This window comes from Carlito syrichta, unplaced genomic scaffold (assembly GCF_000164805.1).
Source record: "Carlito syrichta isolate Samal-C Ts95f unplaced genomic scaffold, Tarsius_syrichta-2.0.1 Scaffold308839, whole genome shotgun sequence".
In the NCBI taxonomy this organism is placed as follows: domain Eukaryota; kingdom Metazoa; phylum Chordata; class Mammalia; order Primates; family Tarsiidae; genus Carlito; species Carlito syrichta.
The window spans coordinates 122023-145735 of NW_007252935.1; the positions used below are offsets into that span (position 1 = coordinate 122023).

General features: G+C 39.3%; 2 protein-coding genes across 2 annotated transcripts in view; both read right to left on the bottom strand.

The window, feature by feature from the left end:
* Window positions 1-23713, bottom strand: part of PIP5K1B (phosphatidylinositol-4-phosphate 5-kinase type 1 beta) — a gene marked incomplete at its 3' end in the record, with an annotated part of 202794 nt that overhangs the window by 98550 nt on the left and 80531 nt on the right. The window lies entirely within an intron of this gene.
* Window positions 19627-21043, bottom strand: FAM122A (family with sequence similarity 122A). The gene has a single exon (XM_008066060.2). It carries the CDS (start codon window positions 21031-21033, stop codon window positions 20017-20019), a length of 1017 nt encoding a protein of 338 aa, XP_008064251.2. The 5' UTR covers window positions 21034-21043; the 3' UTR covers window positions 19627-20016.

The following is a 23713-nucleotide window of genomic DNA, read 5'->3' on the forward strand; positions in this document are numbered from 1 at the left end:
ATACCTGGCTCACCATGTACCCCTCTCTTCCCAGCTAAGTGCTCTTTGTCCTTCAAGACGCAACACAGTCACTAATTCCTTCTATGAATCTACCACACCCCACCGAGGCAGGTTCAGTGTCTCTCCTCTGTGCTCCTGGGGTATTCTGCCTGCTTCTATTGTGACACTTCCTGACTATATCGTAATCATCAGATTAAGTCTCTTTCCTTTTCACTACACTATCAGCCCCTTCAGGGGGTTAGCGATCTGTGCATGCATGAATGAATGAATGAATGAATCACAGTGCTTGGTACATGAACTCAAAAGTTGAAAGTTTAATGAATGCGTGTATGAGTATTTCTTAGATAAGTTTCCTTGGGTACAGAAAGGATGTCTCATTTTCAGTCCTTACATATCAAGTGAATGCTTCATAAATGTTTTCTTCCTTCCTCCCTATAGCATTAGATAATAAATAAATGAATGTTCAATCTGCAGTGCTGAAATGAAATGAAAAACTAAGATGGCTATCAACTTAGTACAGCAAACATTTCCACAATGTTCATTTCATGCACATTTCGGTTTCTTTGACTAGAGTCTCTTTTGGAATAATTTTAAAAATCCAATTATAAGTGCAGCTCATATCTATTATAGAAATATTGGGAAAACTAAGAAAATCACAAAAAAAAATCACAAAGAAAAGCAGCCAGCAATCTCCTCATCCAGTGATTCCCAGAGTTAACCCAGCAAGCTGTCTTCCGACCTATTTTCTGTGATGCTCACACTGACTTCACTCTCCAACTCCTATTTCCAAAAAGTCCAATAGGCTGAAATGGGCTGTTAACTCCCTGGGGAAAACCTACGTCATTCATTCCACCAGAATTCAACACAACATTGGTCATAAAACAAAATAAGAAGAGTCAGTGCAGTAGTTGCTTTAAATGGAGGTGATTTCAACCTGAAAGTGGGCAAATTTTGGAGTATGCTGCTCTTTGCCTTCAAACCATATTCAGGTGTATCTGTGGTCCTGCAGTTTCAAAGCAACCTTATCCTTAATTGAAAAATTAATTCTGCATTTTCACTTATCTCTTTGATGAGAATCAGTCCATCCTAACCAAATCCATTTCTTTCAAGCGGCATATTTTATTCACAGGAGTAAGTCTGTAATCTTATTATTAAACCATGTCAATTCTCATGATTTTGAAAGTAGAAAAAAAGATCCCAAATCTTCAGTCTTGGGATATATTTCAAATCTCACCCACCTGGCAGGCTGCCTCAATGCTCACCATTGTGTGGATGTCTCAGAATTGCACATACCCTCTTCTCAGCAACAAGGAACAGCAGAAACCTATAATTCTCAAATTCAACCCAACTGAAAGAATCCAGGAAGGATCTAGCTTGTTGTGATTATTAGAAATCCAACAGAAAAAAAAAAAAAATGTGCCCCTTCCCTAAGAGTTAATACTGCTAAGCCCCCCTGGAATTCTAATTTCTCTCATGCCCAGGCTTGTTATTTTCCCTTGGATGGCCCTACTCTGAGATTTTTCATCAGACTATAAAGGACTATGCTTTGGCTCGAGTCAAGCACCCCCGCCCCACCCCAGCGCACCCCACCCCACCCCCTACAGTTTCAATTCACCTTATCAGAAGACAGGCAGAGAAGATCAGGAACAGGACAATGGCTTAAAATATCTATGGGCCAATCTACCCATGTGGTAGCTGCAGGTGCCGGTTCAGAGAGGCCTGAAGCACTGGGAATGGTCATGGGAACCTGTGACTTGGATTCACACTTTTCCTACCTGGGGTTTCTATATGAGGAGAGAAAGAGATGCAAGTATGAAGGACAATTGCTCAAAATATTCTGACACTTGGAATGCTCACAGCTCAAGTTTTCAAGAATTTAACAGTCATGAGAAATTTAGAGTAGGGGGATACCCAAATAATCCTACACTCACATGACCTTGGGAAGCCTAGGGCATCTTTGTTTGAATGACAAAAAAGCACCCCTTCTGACTTAGCAAAAGTCTATGCCCTTGTAGAAAAAGATACCTCCTCTGTGCAGATTTAATCTTGCAAAGAAAAAGGCCCCCTTTTCACCAGCAGATGCAGAGCTTGGCAGTTGAAGGTGGGCTGGAAATCAGCCTCCATTGTCCTTTCAGCAGAGCACCTTTGTGCACTGCACAGACTATACAACCATGCACAGCAGCCCTCCATCCTCTTGACATGGACTCCATCCATGGACGATCCAGTGGGTTGGATTGTCAAGGCCAGGAGGGAGTGGTGAGGTCTACAGAGAATCCAAGGTAGTTCAAGTTACCCCTGCTTCATCCCTAGGACATAGAAACCATGGAATGCTGGCTTATTTCTTCATTTAACAAACATGTGTGCAAGTACAGGCCCTGTTCTAGATACTAGGTAAAAGGCAAGGTACCAACCTCAAGGACTAGCAGTCTACAGTAAAGCCCCAACCCTAACATTTGCAGGGCCCACACAAGAGAATAAATGGAGGCTCGCACGCCATATGCTCTGAGGTTCCTCCTCACCTTCTGGCCTAAACTGGACATCTGCTGCCCATGAGTATCTCCAGTCCCTTCAGCATCACTATTTTCAGCTGATGTGGGAAGCCAGGTTTTTAAAATCTTTTTTCAGAAAATATCCTTTGATATTTTTTCAAAGGACTTTGACAAAAAAGTCCTTTGTCCATGTTTCAATCAGGCTATTTGCATTTTTTTCTTTTGCTATGAAGATATAGGAATTTCTTTTATATAGTAAGGCCCCTACATACGAACCTTCAAGTTGTGAACTTCCAAAGATGTGAACATCCAATCATATAAGTTAGTCACATGTTCAAACATGTAAGTTACTTCATGTATCTGGGGTACATTGTCACGTATGTGTATCTTCTACACATGGTTGCGCTTTTGTGTACTTCAAAGTACTGTACAGAGTAGTGTAGTACAGTATCTTTATTTCAAGCCCAGGATGTCTGGAAGCAAGCATAAAAGCAGGGGTGGGCTGTTAGTTGGGTACCTAGGCCAACTTTGTTGAACTGAACAAATTAGACTTACAAACACACTCTCAGAACAGAACTGGTTCATATGTAGGGGACTTACTGTATTCGGGATATTAACCCCATCAGATATCTAGTTTGCAAATATTTTCTCCCATTTGATAGGTTGCCTTTTCACTCTGCTGACCGCTTTCTTTGCTATACATAAACTTTTTCATTTGATATTGTCCTACTTGTCTATTTTTGCTTTTGTTGCCTTGCTTTTAATGTCACATCTAAGAAATCATTGCCAAGACCAATATCATAAAGTTTTTTCTCTAGTTTTTCTTCCAGGAGTTTTACAATATTATGTTTATGCCTTCCATCTATTTGAGTTGATTTTCTACATAGTATAAAGGCCCAATTTCATGCTTTTGCATATGGATATTCAGTTTTCCTAATAGCATTTGTTGAAGAGACTATCTTTCCCCATTGTGTATCCTTGCCATCCTTGTTAAAAATTAGTTGACCATGTATGCATGGGCTCTCTGTTCTATTTCACTGGTTTATATATAGTTTTTATATCAGTGTCATACTGTTTTTATTACTGTGGTTTTATAATATTATTTTGAAATCAGGAAGTGTGGTGCCTTCAGCATTTTTCTTTCTCAAGATTGCTTTGGCCATTGTGGTCTTTTATGGTTCCACATGAATTTTTAGGGTTGTTTTTTCTTTCTATCTATCTATCTATCTATCTATCTATCTATCTATCTATCTATTTATGAGACAGTGTTTCCCTCTGTCGTCCAGGCGGGAGTGTAGTGGCATGATCACAACTCACTGCAGCTTTCAACTCTTGGGCTAAAGTAATCCTTCCACCTCAGCCTCCCCAGCGCTGGGACTATAGGCATGAGCCACCAGGCCTGGTTAATTTTATAAATTTTTTTTGTAGAAGTGGGGTCTTGCTATGCTGCCCAGTTAGTCTCATACTCCTGGCCTCGAGTGATCCTCCTGCCTTGGCCTTCCAAAGTACTGGGATTACAGGCGAGAGCTCCTGCACCTGGTCTGTTTTTTCTATTTCTGTACATAAAAATGCTATTGGGATTTTGACAGGAATTGCATTCAGGAGGACTTCGTTCATTTGCACAACAGGCATGTGCCCTACATTAAGTCACTGATGAACAGAAGATATGTACTAAAGATAGAGTGTATCAGTATCATCAATTATACTCCAAACGATTTTTAAACTAAAGTCAACGTACTGATAGGAGGTGTGGTTTTCTCAAATGTAATTTTCACTAGATCTAGACTATTCCTTAGCTTTGGACTTACGCGCCCAACTCCCTTCAGAGCTCTCACAAGTGTATTAGACAAAACGCAAACGCCTCTCTACTCCTGACCCTGCTGACTGTCCCATCTCATTCAATGCCACTTCATTCCTCATTTTACTTAAGTCAGTAAATTTCATTTACAAGGATCAATTCATTCTTGATTTCTCCCTCTGCCCACTCAGCACACCCTCCCCGAAGGCAGGGTATGCTGATTTCTCAAAACCATCTCTCTTCTCCATTCTTGCTCCCCCACAGCCCAGTTGCCAGCCTCTCTTTCCTAGACTAATACAACAGCCTCCTACTTAGTCTCCCTACTTCTGATCTCCACAAGACAGGCATGAGCATAAAAAAGAAATCAGTACAAGTTAGACTCTGGGTAAAACCCTTCGATGCCTTCCCATTGCATTTAGAATAAAATCCAAACTCCTGACCTTGGCCACTAACAACTTGTGTGACCTGCCCTCCAACCTCATCTCATGCGATTTTTCCTCTGACTCACTAGCCTTATTTCAATTCCTCAAACACAGTACATGCTCCCCTCTTGTCTGTAACACTTCTCCCTGACCACTCTACCCAAAGCAGGTGCTTCTCTGTGGATCAAGTTCTCAGCCCTTTGTTTATTTCCTTCCTAACATGTATTGTAATTGGCAATGATTTTACTGCACTCACCATAATGTAAACTCCATGAAGTCACTCACCATAATGTAAACTCCATGAAGCCAGTAACTAAATGTGTCTGTTAAGAACTAAAGTTGTTAATTCAGTTTAATTTCTGGTCCATAGTAGGTGCTCAAGAAATATTTACCAAGTGAACAATCTTATAACCATAGTAGAAATTCACCTCAGTTATCACTCTCCAGACTTTTGCCAATTAGACTTCTTAACTTAAAAAAATTCCTTCCTTATAAAAACAAGTTCAAAATTAATAAAGGAATCATTATACTTTGAGAAGTTTAATTCAAATCTGGCCTCCAATAGATTATTTATTTCAAAATATTCACAATGGATATTATGTGGGATTCCAGGGGGAATTAAAAAACCTATTGTGGATGCAAATTCGTTTATTAAAAAAATCATGGCAGTAATATAACACTATTACACGCCTTATGTTAATGTGGAAAATATTTAAATAAGATCATTATGGCTCTCTTACAACATATCTATTTAGTCTAAGCCTCTGGTTCCTTTCCACTATAAATCTACTTTGTTTGAAATCTCAGGACAGCCCAAGGCTTTTCCAATGCTAGGTCCAACAGATGTATATGGTGATCTTTATCATATTTTGGAGTATTACTGAGAGCACAAAAAAATTAGCAGATAACTTGAACTACATATTCTTTGTCTAGTCTATCTTTAATCTCTTTGTGAATCTGCAGACATAATTTTTAAGCAATTAAATCCAAGGCAGGAAAAAAAGTATGTTATTGAGATAGAAAGACATTACAAGAACACCTTATTAAGCCATCTCTATTTTATCGCATCTTTCAGGATCAAATAGTTTAAGAATTTCCTAAAAAGGTATAAACAATTAGATTTTTTAAAAAACCAGAAATATAGAAAAATAAAAACACTAAATTACCAAACAACAATAAAATTAAGCCAATAATTACTCCTTTTGTTTTAAATGAACACTGCAAATCCTTTTGCTGGAAATTCCTAGCATATACTCTGCTCTTTGCACATGTTGGAGGAAACTTTTCATGTCCCCTTTGACTCCCTGGCAAATGCCTATTCACTTATCAACCTGCCAAAGAGTTGCTTCCTCTGTAAACACCTTTGCATTTCCTTCCTCTGGGTTTCTGCAGCATCTTGGACATACACCTACTATATACTGCAACAAAGTACTAACTACAAAGCATTGTAGACCTTTAAATTTATAGCTGTGTGTACCTCATCAAGAGCAATTTAAGGGCTTGCCCATTCCTCTTTGTAACTCTGGCTCCTAGTACCCTGCCAGGCACACAGTATTTATCAAACACTTGCTGCAAAAATGAATGATTAAGCCACCTCTTCTTTTATTCCTTTTCCTAAGACCTTTAGCTATGGTGAGTATATTTTATAATCCTAAAACTGGCAAACACAATGTCATAAAGGATTTCTATGTCATTTTTTAGGTATATAAAACATAAACATGTTAGTTTTAATGTCAAAATACCAGAATTTCTGAGGTGTTTCACTGGGTAGCTGAGGCCAGTATTTGAGATTTTAACTAACCCAGAAAATGTGGGCTCTCGAGTTGCCACAGCTATGAAAGATGGAAATGGTAGTGACCTTAAATCTGTGGGACAGATAACTCACTCTGGCTTACTCCTTCTCACCTCCCTGGCCCCAATGTTCTGGCTTTTCTTTCATTGAAATGACACAATGGTAATGATCCCTGACCTCCTGGAAACTTCACTACCCTTGAATTACAGATTGTTCTGGTTTAGGAGACAAAGACCTTAGAGCAATATTTTTTTGATGACATTATCAAATCGCTCTAGTTTGGATCAAATGAGGAAAGCTGTCTCAGATTCACCAAAAAATCTGAAATACAGATTATTTTCAGAGAACTACACCATTTTTTTTCAGCTACACACAGGAGTTCCAAACATGATCAGCAAATAAATCACTCAAAACTGACTCAGAAAAAAATGTTTTAAGAATGGACAAAATTGAATCAAAATAAATATGTTAGCAATCTTATAATGGCAAGTCCAAGAAATGTCTGTGATCTTCAAATTTTAAAAGTTTGTTCTGTTGGGTGTAGTGTCTCATGCCTGTAATCCCATCACTTTGGGAGGCCAAGGCAGGAGGACTGCTTGATCCCAGGAATTCAACACCAGCCTGGGCAACACAGCGAGACCTTGTTCTTTACAAGAAAATAAAAAAAATTAGCTGGGCATGGTAGCACACACCCGTAGTCCAGCTACTTGGGAGGCTGAGGTGGGTGGATTGCCTAAGCCCAGGAGGCTGAGGCTGTGGAGCATTGTGATCACGCCACTGCACTCCAGCGTGGGAAAGAGTGAGACCCCAACTCAAAAATAAATATATAATAATGTATTCAGCTATATATCAGAACATTGTAATTGAGAAAAACATTGAAAATATCCTAAAGAGTTAGTAACAGTTGGTTAACTGTGGTGCAGCCATAGAACAAAATATCATGTAACTATTAAGATTATGTAGAATATATTTAAAACACTCACTGCATACTACATGCCAAAAAAGCAGTTTATGGAGCAAAATATAAAGTAGGATGCTACAGTGGTGTGAAAATCAGAATCATAGACAAATTATGGACCAACACACATGGGAATGTAAATAATGGCATCTCAATGAAGTATACTTCTTTTGCTTATCAGAATTTGTTTTTTAGATTAGAAAATATAGTTTATTTAAAAGTGAATGAGAGAGAGAGAGAAAGAGAAGATTCATCTCCCCAAGGTGGGAAGCACAGCAACAGTCATAGCTCAAAGAACACATGCCACACCAGAGTTTAGCCAAGCAATGGCCCAGAATTTTCTAAAATATCTAAAGTGAACCTGTATTGTTTTTATCATTTGAAAGCGTAACTCGCTTGTTTCAGTCTATTTGGTTCTTCCTTTCTAATTATTTTCCACATTGTTAAAGTACATACATGGCTTACGAAAGTTGGCTTAAAAGTAAATGTCATTTAAGCTCCTCTCCTAATTAAACAAAAATTGATAGACTGTGTTAAAATTAAAGCTGATTTCCGAATTCTGGGCTGTGAAAACTTAAATGAGAGGGGAGGAAAGCCAGCATTTCTCATGACTGTTAGGAAACTAAAAGGAAAGCTCTTTGACTTCATATACCATTAAAGTTGCAACATTACTTCCCTAGCCAACGGGCGAGTCTGGATTTCCTAAAGTCGACAACACTCATGAATTCGCAAACATATCAAAACATGCATATCACAGTTTTCCATAAGCAAACATTCCACACATTTCCCAAGCACTACTGATCACCACTCATAAACACACACAGTTCTTTCTATAGATAAGAATTAGTATTAGGAAAGACAAATAAACCATTGTCCCTGTCCTATAGGAAATCTGTCATAAAGACAAGGAATCATTCCATATATAATATTTATTCTTCAGGTTTCCATTTAGTCAAGTTACCAGCTTTCTGAATAAAAAATTTTACAATTTATAGATATTTCCTTCTAATCCTTAGTACATTTTAAGATAGAAACTACTCCCATTTAACCGATGAGAAGACTAAGTAAGGTAAGGCGCACAAAGATTAAGCAGTTTGCCTCAAATCACAAAGCTCAGAAGCGAAGAGACTAGGTTTGGAATGCAGCCTGCAGAGGCTGAGTTTTTTCAACTATTACATTACAACACACACACAACAACAACAAGGTAAGGGGTACGGGCAGTAGGCAGAACAGTGATTCAGAGGAAAGCCAATACTACCTACAGCCAGAAGAATCGGAGGACGCTCCATGGAGTGAGCAGTGCTTGACTGGCGTCTTGAAAGACAAGAAATGTAGTTTCAGGAGAGATTAATCATTCCAGGAAAAGGCATTTTTCCCTGTTGGTTACAAATATGGCTTGGATGTCCGAGTCCTCTTCTATAAAGGATCAGGACAGACTGCTCAACCCACAAGAAGGAACCTGACAGTATCTTATGATTAGAATGAAATCTTAGCAATTCAAAGTAAGGAAAACATTCTTTCTTTCCATTCATTACTGGTCCTTTCCTTTCCTGCTGTTCAGCAATAATTTTGAAAAGGAATAGGAAGAAAAAAAATCTGCTCCTAAATAAAATCTAAGAGGACAATGAACTATTAAAAAAAAAAAAAGTGTACAGCACTCACTGAAGAGGAAATTGTCTCTGGGTTAGGAAACTGGGCCAAACTTACAGAAATAATTGTGTCACGGGTAAGGGACTAAATTTCAATTTACAAGTGGAAAAAAGCCATCAAAAAAAATAGGTGACAATGGAATAAAACGAACCCGACAATGCACACAGGAAGGCTTCAGCTTGAACAGTTCACTCATGTTTGGAGTAAAAAAACATATTTTCCCCTCCTCACAATAACACCATAAAAGAAAAAAAGAAGGAAAGAAAACTGTAATTTGTCCTTGAATTCCCCCCCCAAAATAATCATATATATGTAAAAGAATATTTTTTGTGAAACACTTAATAACAATTTACCAATAAGAAGGGGAGACAGATGACCTTTTGTTTCAGTTCTTAAGCCTCAAGAAGTTAGAGGAAACCCATGTCATTCTTTAGACATCTGGCTGTCTCCAATGCTGCTCAGTCTATTCTCTGTTAACCCCTGCCACTCACTGAAATGACTTTCACACAAGTGACCAGTAACCTCCATGTTATTAAATACCAAATCAGTGATTGTTCTCATCTTACCTGTCAGAGCAACTGTAATTGACACACTCGATCACTTCATCCTTTCATAGGTTTTCTTCACATGGTTTCTAAGGCTTCACACTCTTGGTTTTCCTTCCTCCCCACTGTTCCTTCTCACTTTCATTTTCCTGACCTTTTGATGTTACAGAGTGCCCGAAGTTCAGTCTTCATTCTCTGCTTCACTGACACGTGTCTCTTAACTTTGCCATTCACAGGCAGATGAGTACCCATTGTGCATTTCAGTCTAGACCCCTCTCCTGAGCTCTAGATTCAGATGTCTTAGGTGATTACTTGGCATTTCCACTTGAATGTCTAATGAAGATTGCTTACTTAACATCCCAGACTCAACTATGGTGCTCCTCACCACCACAGGCCTGGGGTGGGGAGCCTACTCCACCCATAAATTTCCATATCTCAGTTGATGGCAATTATAAACCTTCCAGTTGCTCAGGCTCTAAACTTTACAATTATCATTAACTTCTTTCCCTCTCTTGTGCCTACCTTCAATCTACCACCAAATCTGTTGGCTTTACCTTCAAAGTAGATCTAGAATTTAATCACTTCTCCCACCTCCACTGCTCCCACCCTCATCCAAGCCACCATCATCTCTCACCTGGACTACTGGATAGCCTCCTAATGATTCCCCTGCTTCTATCCTGCTCTCAGTCTATTCTCAACATCACAAGAGTGTTCCTTTTAAAATCTAAGACGTGATGCCACTCCTATGCTCAAACTCCTGCAATGGCTCTCATCTCACTCACCATCCAAGTCAATATCCTTCAGACAAGATCCTACGCCATTTGTGTTTGCAACTATCCTCACTCTTGCCCATCTCTCAACCTCCCCTCCAACTAATTTTCCCTTCCATAACTCTGCTCCAGCCACCCTGACCTCCTTGTTGTTATTCACCCTATATATACATACATGTATATATACTACATATGTGTATATACATATAGCAATTTACTTATTTGTTGTATTAATTATTGGCCCTCCTTCCACCTGTCAGGATGTATGCAAAATATGTGTTCTACAGGGCAGGAGACTGTTTTGTACACTCATGTATCCCTAGAGACTAGCCAGTGTGAGGCACATAATCAGTGCTTAAATCAAAATTGCTTACAAAATAAATTTCTAGTCTCTTAGCAAACTGTAAAGAGCTCAGTCATGTGATTGGAGTTGTTCCACTAAGAATCTTACTACATTCCTTTCTCTTCAAAACAGTGTGTGCCACAGTAAATGATTAATAAATGTTTGTTGAATGAATTTCTAAATGGTACTGTCATTGTCAATGGGATAAACAAAATCTCCCCACAAATACTGCAAAACTAAAAAAAATTACAGTGTGTACTGTGTGTGTTCATCCATTTAACCATCCATTAACTCATCTACTCAATATAAATTTGGGGTCACTGTTATGGCTAAGCACAGTATTAGAGGCAGAAGTAAATGACCTAGTCCTTATTTTTGCATGGGGCAAAGAGAAAAGAAACCAAACAAATAAAATTCAGCCTGTTCACTGCCTTTACAGCTCTGGGTACAACAGGAACACAGAAGAAAGTACCTAACTGACCAGGGCTAGAATGGTGGTGGCCATCAGGAAAAATGTGTCCTTGAGTTAAGTTTTTAAGGAGTTGGTTAAGAGGGTTGGTAGGGACTGTGGAAGAAATAGAGAGGAGGTCATTCGATGCAGAGGACACAGCTCATCTGAAAACACAGGCAGTATATAGGAGCTCAGACTGCAGGCAGCACAGTTGTGGCTGGAGTCCTGGAATGCAGGGGCTCTGTGGTGATGGAGAGATCTTGTTTGAGTCATACTGCATAATTTGACTTAACCTTGGAAGTTAGAGGGTGGTTATTAAAGTTCCATACTCAGGTTTGCATTTTAGAAACATCTGATAGTGTGATAAATGGGGCCTTGAGAAAGACTATATAAATAGGAGAGGAATTTTAACTGAGTTAGAAAAGCAGTATAAATTGGAAAGGTAAAGAGGTTCCAGAATTTCAATTCTTGACTCAAAGTAACCTGATGATTATTATTATCAGAATTATTATTTGCCATTTTTTTTCCAGAGGACTCAGAAGACAGAACATTAAGGGAAAGAGGCTTGAAAAAATTCTTAAACACATCCTGATTCAACTCTAAAACCTAAATGAAGTGAAACAAAGGGAAACAAACAATGACGAAAATCACCCTCAGTGTCATTCTTTACTCAACAGGGAGCTCACAATGGTTGTCTTAAAAAAAAGATTACAATGCCAAAAGAAATACCCAATCCACTCATCATCCCCTTTCTCCCACTCCCTTGGTGAACATCTCCTATTTTTCTTTCCAAGAGATACCAACACTCAATAGCTACTTGTCACTCCAGAGTTCCGGTAATCCTCTTGGCATTGCAACATTAAAATCTTTCTTTGTCCTTAAAGCTAGGGGGAAGGATTGCCTGAATCCCAGGAGTGATTACCTCAAACAACCATTCTACTTTGCTAAGGCACAAAAGAGCTTTCTCAATTGTATTCTTTCACAACACAAGCTAGCCAAGCCTTAGAGGTTAGTTTGGTTTGGGGGACCACTGGAGGCAACTGGAAGAGAACCAGACTTATACCTGGCATTGATACAGGACTGAACTTTTGCAGGTAAATAAAAGCAATAGGTTCTCTGTTCTCTAGTTTCAGTCATGATATCTTAAATTTTGTAAATGAGTAACTTCTCATGTATTTATTCTACCAGTTCATAAAAGAGAAATGAAATCAGGACCGAGTATGAGTACCAAATACTTATTTCTCTTTCAAGACAGCACTTGAAATTTAGACAGTTGTTACAAAATCAAAGCACAAAACACTTTCTATATAGGTCAATAGTACCTATATAGGTATATACATAGTTCAGCATCATTTACAAAGTCCAACCTCTTTACTTAAGAAAATTAAGGGTAAAATGAGAGGAAATATGAGATGGGAGGAAAGCTAAACATGGCTCCAAGCACACAAAAAAAGGTCCACAGGGTAGGTTGGGTGTGTGTGTGTGTGTGCGTATGTGTGTGTGTGGGTGTAAAGCACAAGACTCAAGTATGTTACCTGCCTAGCTATGTTCTGTTATAAAATTATTTTCACAAACAAGCCATATGTAGAAAGAAAAGTCACTTTTGAAGAGATTTTTAAATATTTATTGAACTTCTAAAAATGATACTGGCATTTTGGAACAAATTGTGGCTTTCAATGGTTTGTTTCAAACTGCCCAATGTAGGAATGTGATAGTGTGCAACTCTAAGAACCAATTCTAGAATGTATTCAAAGAGAAGATTTTCTTTTGTGAGGTCCTTTTATTATAGTGAAGTGATTTTTTATGAAGTAAAGTTTTAAAAAGTAAAGTTTCTCAAGGATGGCTCAGTTTGTCTAAGGTTAAATCTCTACATCTAGGGAGAGTTTCCTGTAGAGAAAGAAAACGTAACGTGATCATTCTTTAAATCCTGCTGTTACTGGTTGGGCTTGGTGGCTCAGCCTGTAATTCAGCACTTTGGGAGGCTGAGGCAAGTGGATTGCCTGCGCCTGAGGGTTTGAGACCAGCCTGGGCAACTTGGCGAGACCTCATCTCTACAATAAATCAAAAATTAGCCAGGCGTGGTAGCGCGTGCCTATTGTTCTGGCTACTCAGAAGGCTGAAGCGGAAGGAAAGCCAGAGCCTAGCAAGTTGACTCTGGGGTGGCTGTGAGCGTGCCACTACACTCTAGCCTGGGCAACAGAGTGAGACTCCAACTCAAAAAAAAAAAAAAAAAAAAAAAAATTCCTGCTGTTACTTTTTTTTTCCTTAAAAATGATACATTTGAGGGCAACCCCTTCGGTTCCCTTCCTTCTGTGGGAGCTTTTCTGTCCTCTCAACAAATCCTGCTTTCTAAAAAAAAAAAATGTTACATTTTAAACTTTAACTTACAGAGTATTTGGAGGAATAGAGGGAAGGGGTCAAACTGGTTCTTGCCTTTGTTTCCCTAGGAATGATCTAAGAATAAATGATCTGTATAAATAAAATATGTTTATATATGTATACATTTAAAGAAAACTCAATAGATAATGATCTAAAATTTGTGGGATTGGTATTCCTTACAATTTCAAATAGTAAATCAGTTAAAATTATGTAAAGCTATAGAACCATGATTTTTCCTATAGATATTAATTTTTTACCTATTACTTAAAAAAGTCCTCCTGATATCTTCCTCTAATATAACAATAATATCTAAGGGCATCATTTTTAATAAACATATCATTCAATTTAAAATAGAAGTATTAGTACCAGCAAAATAAAGCAAGTCACTAAAGTTGGCTGGAAAACAGACTTTATCTCAAATAAGAAAAATTATATTTATAAGAAAAAGACAAAAGGGCTTAAATCCAAAAGGAAAAAAAATACAAATAGGGACTTGAGAAAATGTACTCAGTTTTTTCATCTCTTTAATGGGAATCTTCATAGCATTTACCTCACAGGGTTGTCATGAGGATTAAAAAACTCATACAGGTAAAGCACATATATGTAGGCCCATATTGAATGTTCAATATTTATTAGCATGAGTTATTATTATTACTGGCAAAAACTCACAGTTTTGGGCCATTTCTCAAGTTCCGCCCAGGAAGGCAAAAACAGTCTTGGGGGAATCATAATCTTGTGAAAATCTTGGCTGGCAGGCAATGAGAGCCTTATTTCACAGAGAGAATATACTGAAGAAATAGCTCAAGACTTCTAAAATCCTGAAGGAAGACACAGTCATTTGAGAGGGTTCAGTATTTCTGATTTGTGAAGGAACGGCTATCACCTATAAAAAGAACAATAATGCTTCTTTTGCATTTTCCAGAGCTGAACTTGAATTAAATGGTAGAAGTTACAGAAGGAAATGTCTGCATGGTGTTAATATTCTAATATTAAAAACATCACCTGGCTGGGCACGGTGGCCCACACCTATTATCCCAGCACTTTGGGAGGCCAAGGTGAGAGAAATGTCTGAGCCTGCTAATTTGAGACCAGCCTGGCCAACTTGGCGAGACCTCATCTCTACAATAAATCAAAAAATTAGTCAGGCATAGTGGTGCGTGCCTGTAGTTCCAGCTACTTGGAAGGCTGACGTGGAAATGGATCGCCTGAGCCCAGTGGGTTGAGCTGCATTGGCCATGAGCATGCCATTGCACTCCAGCCTGGGCAACAGAGTGAGACTCCGACTCAAAAAACAAACAACAAAAATCGCCTTATAAAAGGACAGGTTGCCTTGAACGATAGAAAGGGTATTGTTACTGAGTGTGAGAGCAGGAGTTTCACCAGTCAATATAGGAGTTTCATCAGGATGATAAAGAAAAGGTTCCTTAGCAGCTAGCAGAGTCGATGACAACAATAATGGCAATCACCACCACAATGATGATAGCTGAAATGGACAGAAATTGCCCTGCATGATTTTAACACTTTACATACTACTACAGCTACCTGGCTCCACTGTGTGTGTTCTTAACCCCTACCATACGCCGTCTATCTCCCAGCTCTGGAATGCTGAGCAATTTACTCAGCCTGTTTCCAGTTCTTCATTTATAAAATGAGGATAACAATAGCACTTACCTCAGAGGATGGTGATAAAGAGTAAATGTAGTGATACATTTGTGCAGCACTTAGCAAGTAGTAGTGCCTAACACATGGACAAGTATTTATTTTTAATTTAAAGGTCATTTCAACTTTTAAGAAAATTTTTCACTGGGATGGCAAGTTAGGGAAGGCATAAAGAACTCCGTCATGGCGGTTTTTTTCGCCCAGACCAACTCTGGCATGCCTTTCTTTTCTGTCTTCTTTCTCTTATAAACTTTGTTTGAAAACTTAAAAAAAAAACAAACAGAAAAACTCTATCTTGGCTACAGTGAGCAATCTAACACAACCTTTTATCAAATAAGTAGAACTCTAGGATTGCCTTTAGCCCTGATTCTCTAATAAAATTAGCCACAAAAAATATGGATACAACTGCTATAGTGAGAGTCCTACAGTGAGACCAGATCCTCTGTATATTTTATCATGGCTGACAATAAGGTAAAACCTTGAAAAAAGTGGCCAGATCATTACCCTCTACTGACTTCTCTTACCATCCTTAATGTTTTGGCCAAGCATTCAAGCTACAGTTTTAGCAGAATGCTTCACACACTGGACTTTACCTAGGACCCACTTAAGCTTTCTTCAACCCACTTCCTTTGTACCTGCCATCCAAATGTAACCTGGCATCCAACTTGGCCTAATAAAACTTCTACTCACCCTTAAGTCACTCCTTACAGATTCTCACAGGAGCAACATTAAACCTTTATTGCACTCAAGCTTCCAAACCCAATCCTGTTCCTACCTTCAAATATCCTAGAGTCCTCAATAATTGGAAAACAATTAGAAACAAATTCTATTTTTCATATACCTACCTTCATACTCTTAAATCCCTGTAACAGCAAATCAGTTCAACAAATACTGGTACCCTTGCCTAGTGTTTTCACTCTCCTTCCTGTTAAGAAAAACAAAGTTTCCAGATCTCCTTTCCGGGGCCATTTCTGAAAAAATGCACACCATCTTCTTAGTTTATTGTCTGGCAACCATTCTCATCTCCCACCTCTGTCAGCTCTTCTTTTTCCCCCTACTAATCTATTAACATACCCAGAAGAAAAAACGTTCTCAGATCTGTTTTCCTCATAAATTGTGAATCTTTCCCTATTTCACTGCCAAATAAAGTGGTCTCTTGCCATATTTAAAATATATCAGTAATTGAGAGAGTATTGTTTGGGTGCTCTGCGTGGTATGTAGCTGGCTGAATACATGTGAATCACTGCAAGGCAACCCGATACAGGTTATTCTTGATTACAATCAATTTTTAAGTATGCTTAAAGCTTCTGACATCCAGCAGCCTTGGATTTAGTGACCACTAATTATTTCTTCCATCTGCAATGTGTTTTCAACAAACATAATAAAGGAAAATTTACCACAAAGGTTTATTATATATGACAAACTGTACTTGAAATAAATGTTGATATCTGCTGTAGAACTTCTTGCACAAAGTTAATAGATTAGCAATACTAGTACCTTAAAAATGTTTTTTGAAGAGAATTCTTACATGAGCTAAGCCCTTATAGTCTACGGAATAGTGAATAAAGTTATGAACAATACTATGATAATTAAATTGTCCATATAGACTCTTAGAGCTTTATCTGATTTAAAACTATAAAGAAGAATAAGCTTATAGAAATAAAGGTTTCCACATCTTCAGGGAAAAGCATCTGGAAAAAGAACTTAAAGGAGGAGAGAAAATGACATATTTAAGAAAGCAAGCCAGTGAGGGTGGAGCACAGAAAACAAGGGGGAGGAAGCGGCAAGGGCAAGACTCCTCAGGGCCTCCTAGGTCAGAATTAATACATTTTAGTATACTTACAAGAACAACGGAAAGCAAATGGAAAGCTTTAAGCTGGGAGATGGAAGGGTCAAATCTGCAACTTTAAAAGGATAACTCTAGGTGCTGTATGGAGCATGAACCGGTAGCCGATCAGAGTGAGAGTGACAGGCACAAGTGGGAGTTAGGAAGTTACTTCAGAGGCCTAAAGGGAAATGATGGTAGTCTGGATCAGGGTGGCAGTAAAGGTGGAAATAAGGAGACGAGATTCTAGATGATAAAATCAGTAAGACTTGTGAATGATTAGCTATGGGGGAGTTACTGACAGGTTGATTTCCTGCATTTATATTCATATATACATGGAAATGCGAGTAACACATCTTGTACAATATATACCAAATTGTTAACAGAAGTTACCTATGGAAAGGGAAGATGAATATTACATAATTAAAAGCAGACACACAAATTTTTACTATACAGGTATCTATATTGTGTAAATTTTATAATCAGCAGGTATACATTGCTTTCCTAGTTAAATTCACATGCAATAAAAAGAAAAAAGTATTTGCCTGCCTGAAAAGGATAAGAATGACATTTTAGGGAAAAGGAACAACCTAACCTATCCAACAGCAGGGACACTTGAAAGTACATGGCCTATTTAAAGAATATCAAGTGCTCTAGTGTTTGCAAAGTAAGAAGGAAGGTTGTGTACTGGGACAGAGATGAGGAAAGGATTGAAGCCATTTTAGAATATGGCCAGATTATGAAGGACCATCTACATCAGGATAAAGAAATCATTTCCTAAACAATAGGAAATGGGGAAGTATACAAAGTTTTCAAGGAGGAGAGTGAAAAAAAATCAGGTTTGTATTTTAGAACGATCACCCTAAAGGCAGTGTGTACAGAGCCAAAAGAGGGGTAGAAGACAGGCTGGGAGATCACATAGGCAAGAACTTAAGCTATAAGTTACCGAGGGCAATAGAGACAGAGAAGGGGAGAGATTTGAGATTCATATCAGAAGAAAAGTTGACAGGATTTGGTGATTAAGCTAGATGTAATGAGGAAAAGAGAAAATCAAAGACGCTTTGCTTCCATGGTTTCTAGTTTAGGAAATTAGATAATGATGACATCAATTTAGGTAATGCAAGAACAGTTTAAGTGAGAAAATTATAAATTCTGTGTTGAAGATGCTGAAGTACTTCTGAAAGCTGGTCAAAGTAGCCAACAGGAAGTTGGATTTACGCGTATAGGTTTGAATTTGAGGAACAAGGTCAGAATTGGAGCACATGAACACTATTACCCAGACTAGAGAATTTTAAAACTATGGACACAATCTTACTCTCAATGTAATTTCACTGAATCTTGAGGCAACTGTCAAGAGTTGACCAGTTCCATTTATTCTCATAGTTATAAAAATTCCACATTATTGTTAAGGTCTCTATAGGCAATAACTTTAAAAACTTAGGACTTTTGTCTTGGCCTCTCTTTGAGAAACAGACCTATTTTCCCCCCTTCCCTTTTTGTCTGACCAGCTATCTATTAGTTTAAAAAGATATTATAATATTTAAAAACATTTACTATTCTTTTAAAATATTTTGTCTTAATTGTAAAAGGCAAAGAAAAGAACAATTCTAACTTTAACAAAACCTCAGTTAAATGATTTACCTATGTGACTCGCCACTGATTTTGTCTTGCAAATCATCGACCCTTAATTAACCGACATCCCCAAGGCAGTCAACTCAAACTGTAGCTTTAACCACAAAGGTTAAACAATCCATAGTACTGTTGTCGCTCACTGTCAGAAATCCAAGTCACACTGTACCTTTGTTTAGTCGATGGTGCCCTAGTTTGGTGGGAGATGGAAAGAAAGGACCTGTTGGCAAGGAAACAGCTGCTTCCTTCCTGAGCAAGGGAAAACTGGGAAGGTGACAGATGGGCAGAGCAGAAAAACAGCCAAAAATTGCTCTGGCTCCTGATAGGCAAAAATTTTCAAAACTGAGACACAACTGAATATTTTAAAGTATATTAGTGATTGAGAGAATATTGTCTGGGTCCTCTGCTGAAGTTCAACAAGGCTTCCCACACATTTTCTACATTTGAAAACTTTTAAGTTTGCAGTGATACATAGAGCCTAGCCTCAGTCTATGTACAGTGAGCTGAGACTGCAAGGCACTGTCCCATTTCACTTTAGGATTATACTCAAGAAAATGCACTTTCTGGTTAAAAAAAATGTTCATTTTCTGTATAGTAATTATATATTTGTATGACTTACTAGAAATACTATTAAAACTTCATTAAAAATGTTTTTCTTAAATGTTTACTTTTATATACTTAATTTTAAAGATTTGTTGCAAACTTTTATAATTTGTTCTTTTATCATTCCCCCTCCCACCCCCTTCTGTACCCAGAAAACTAAATATCCAAGAATTGCTAGGTAAAATAGACAACGACTGGATTGATTTTATAACTAACATTTTTTAAAAGCTGTAAATAGGTAAGTTATTGTCCTTCATAAAATGGAAATTAACAATCACTGAAAATAACATCAAAAACTAGTGTGGGCATGAAGTATGGAATTTTAAAACATCAGTTTACTATGCTGATTAATTCAACATTTATATTTTCATCAGAACTTAATAATCCCATAAATAAATAGAGCTCTCAATTATTTTAAAAAGTCAGGGATAACATATGTATTTAGACATATTAGCAGCGTAAAGATGTATGCTTCAACACACTTATTGGTGAAACGTCTGAAAATATTACTACACTGAATTCAAGGGTATCCGCAGGAACCTGACACAGACGTTCTCTAAAATAACAACATTTTAAGGAAATTCCAAAAAAAGAAAAAAGGTCAAATAGGAAATAGCCTCAAATTAATCGACAAAGTTCAGTGCTTGCTCCAACTTGATTATTCTCTCTCCTCATTGCAAAAAAAAGTCTCAGGATGGGTGAATCACTTAGATGAAAGTTCATCTAGTGGAATAAATGGAGAAGCCGCTTGGGCAGGTGACACAGGAGAGTCGGTGGTAGTGCTGACTTTCGCTGGTGAGTTACAAGAAGATCCGGCACTGCTGCTGTTTCCATCAAGGGTATCCGAAGATACACACACCCCGGGATCTGACAGCTGTGCAACGTCAGAAGAAAGCATGTTGGTGATGCCCTGGAAAAATCTCTTTGGCTGATACTCAGTTTCCATTTCACATTTTCTTTTCAATGGTCCAAGAACACTTGGTCTAATACAGTTGATGGGACTCTGGCTTCTCCGGGTAGTAAATCGCGTCGTTGGGCTGGGAATAGGGCTTGGAGGCAATCCATTGCTACTCACAAAACTTTGCAAGGATGGCGAAAAACACTGCTTCCCAATTCCCCGAGTGGGTGACGGTGCTGGTGACACAGGAATGAAATCGATGCGCTTTGGGGAGGCGGATTTCTCCACATCGTTGTCACTCAGGCTGAAACTTTCCTCCCAGGAGTGGCTTATCTGCATTGCGGTCTGCACCTCCCGCTCGTGGACCGTCTCTCGGTTGATTAAGTCCATGCCCTCCTCCTGTTTGATCTGGTGCAAGCGGCTGCTGTGCATGCGGACCGGGGAGGCCGGTAGCAGCAGGCCGTGGCGGCTCGGGAACGTGGTGCTGTTCCGCCTGGCGCTCGGCGCCTCGGCCTGGAACACCGGCGAAGTGTCACTGAGGCCGTGGATCAGGGGGGCGCTGTTAGACCTCCTGAGGCCCCCGCCGCCGCCACTGCCGCCGCCCTCCGCCGGGCTCCCGCCCGTACCCGGAGGCAGCTCCAGGTCCAGCTCCATCTTCTCTTGAGCCATGTCGGGCGCAGGGAGGCGGGGGCGGTGCTCAGTCAGGGACCTAGGACTCCCATTCCCCGCAGTCCAGGGCCGCCGCCGCCGCCGCCGCCGCCGCCGCCACCGAGAATCTGTCAGCGGGCTCGCCCCTCTGCGCATGCGTGCCCCTTCGCGCATGCGCCTGAGACGGCTGTCCTCGCGGCGCCTGCCTAACGCGTAATCGCTGCGTCGCAGCCGCAGCGGGAGGGGCGAGAAGTGGTCGGGCAAATCGTGGGCACATTCCTTCCGCAAATAGCTGATAAACGCAAGCTCGCGTTGGCGCACGATAATAAGGTTATCATATTTAGGAGTATGTACTTATAAAACAAACGCAAGCTCTGAAAGAGGGGCCCTTGGTGATGCAGGGCTGTACGAGGGGAAGTGGGGCTTGGCCTAATCAGGGAGGGCTTCCCCGAAGAAGGGACAGTCTCCTGAACTCCGAAGCAGCAGACGAAATGGGTGCGGGGTGGAGCCTTGCAGGAAGCGAGACACTAGGGCCACCAAGCCAGGTGGCAGGCGGGAAACAGGAGGGGAGGAAGAAGTGTGGCCTGGAGTGGAGAGTGAGGTCTGGCCTGATGGGAGGTGGTGGATCAGAGCAGATTCTGGTCTTTATCTTGAGAACAATGAAATCTCCAAAGGTTTTCAAGCGTGAGTATAACAGCAACTGAAAAGCTCACTGGCCTGCATCTGGAAAATTAGACACTGGGAGATTAGAACCTACAGGAAAAAGGCAGAGAGGATGGTAAATTGATAGAAGAGTAAATTTGAGAACTACGTAGAAGGTTAGAGGCAAAAACAAAACCTGAGACTGTATTATTTACAGTCATATTTCCAGCATAGGCATATGTGTAAACAATGAAGGATTAAAGGAAAGTCAATAGGTCCTCACATTTTAAAAACAATTACATTGGCTCATGTAAACTTTGATATCTCATGAAAATTTTTTTTAAAGAAATCAGGATTTATTAAGAGGACAGAAAATCTCCCACAGTGGGAGGGGGACCTGAAGGGGTGCCCTATATTTTTATTTATTCATTTACTCAAAATTTTTTTCCTGCATACTATGTGCCAGACACTATGCTAGGAAATGGGCCTTTTAATGAGGCTATTTTGTGTTTACTGGGGTGAATGTAGATAAATAAATAGGCTATTTTCTGATAGTGATAAATCTTAGGAAAAAATAAGATAGTGTAGTGGTGCACTACTGATAGAAGGCTAGGGCAATTAGATGGAGCTGAGATCTAAGTGACAAGAAGAAGCAAGTCATGTGGACATTGAGGGGATAAGTATTCCAGGCAGAGATAATAGCTACTGTTACGGCCCAAGGCAGCCATGAGTTTGATGAGTTAGCAGGAAAAGAAAAAGGAATGCAGCTGAAGCATATGGGGGAGATTATAATGAGGGGGGGAAAAGTTTGGATCTCATTCTAAGTATGAAAAGCCACTGGAAGGGCTTAAGCAGGGGACTGACATTCATCTGGTTTATGTTTTAATTATCACTATGGATCTGTGGAAAACGAGGACAAGAGTGGAGGCAGAAGGATGAATTAGGAGCCTGTGGAAACAATACAGACAAGAGATTCTTGGACTGGGGTTGTAGCAGTGGCAATGGGAGAAGTAGATGGATTCAGGGTATGTTTTGGAAGTAGAACCAACAGGATTTGCAGGTAGATTAAATTTAGATGGTGAAAGAAATAGATTATTCAAATTAGACTCGTAGATTTTTTTTTACTTAAACTGGGTAGATGGCAGTATCATTTACTAAGATAGGGAAGGAGCGCATTGAAAGGTATGGAAATTGAGTTGCGATTATGTGAACTAGAGGAACAGATGGTGGAGAGAACCAGCATTTTCTCCCATCTCCTTTTACTCCCTGTCCAGCACTTTAAACACTCCGTAGTCCTGCTTAATCCTCATTGCAGTCTTGTAAATTAGGTATTGTAAAGCTCATTTTGCAGAGAGACAATTGAGGTTCAAAAATTGCAAAAGGCCCTCCAGCCAGTACTTGAAAGAATAAATAACTGAACCAATCTGAATCAAGGTCTTACTTCAAAAATCTGTATTATTTTTTTCTGAATTTCACATGGATTAGAGAAAGAGAATTTGATGGCTAACTCTGAGACGAAAGCAGGGTCTAAAACTAAAGTTGGGCATGGCAGAAGGAGATGGATTAGGAGACTGAGGCGACAGTAGAACCTGACTTCCTGGATATGCAGAGAATGAAGAGGAGAAGAGTCACAAATGGCTGAAGTTCAAGTGTGAGTGGCTGAAAGAATAGTACAAATTATTTAATAAAAACAGGAAAGAGGAAGAACAGTATCTAGAAAAAATTAATATTAGGCAAATAGAAGAGTATTAATTACAGAACTTATAATATCCGTAGCGTATTGTTGTTGATGTGCATTTTACTAAATTATTAGCAATGTGGCTCAAATGTGCCAGACACTGTTCATCCATGTCTGGATAAACCTTTACTATTAACTTTACTATTGAAGCACAATGCTGGAGATAAGTCCACAAAGTAAAACATCTATGCTGTTTGGTTTTTGCCTGAACATATCTATTAGAGATCTTAGCCAGTTTCCCTGTTTCTACCCTTGTCCCTATAGTCAATTCTCTACCCAGTATTCAAGGTAATCCTTAAAAAATTTTTTCCAGCCGGGCTCGGTGGCTCAGCCTGTAATCCCACGCCTTTGGGAGGCTGAGGTGAGTAGATTGCCTGAACCCGTGGGTTCAAGACCCGCCTGGGCAGGCGAGACCTCATCTCTACAATAAATCAAAAAATTAGCCGGGCGTGGTAGTGCACACCTGTAGTCCAG

What these genes read in the sequence shown, in the direction of transcription:
- FAM122A (XM_008066060.2), bottom strand. Translation starts at nt 21,033, where the DNA reads ATGCGCGAAGGGGCACGCATGCGCAGAGGGGCGAGCCCGCTGACAGAT.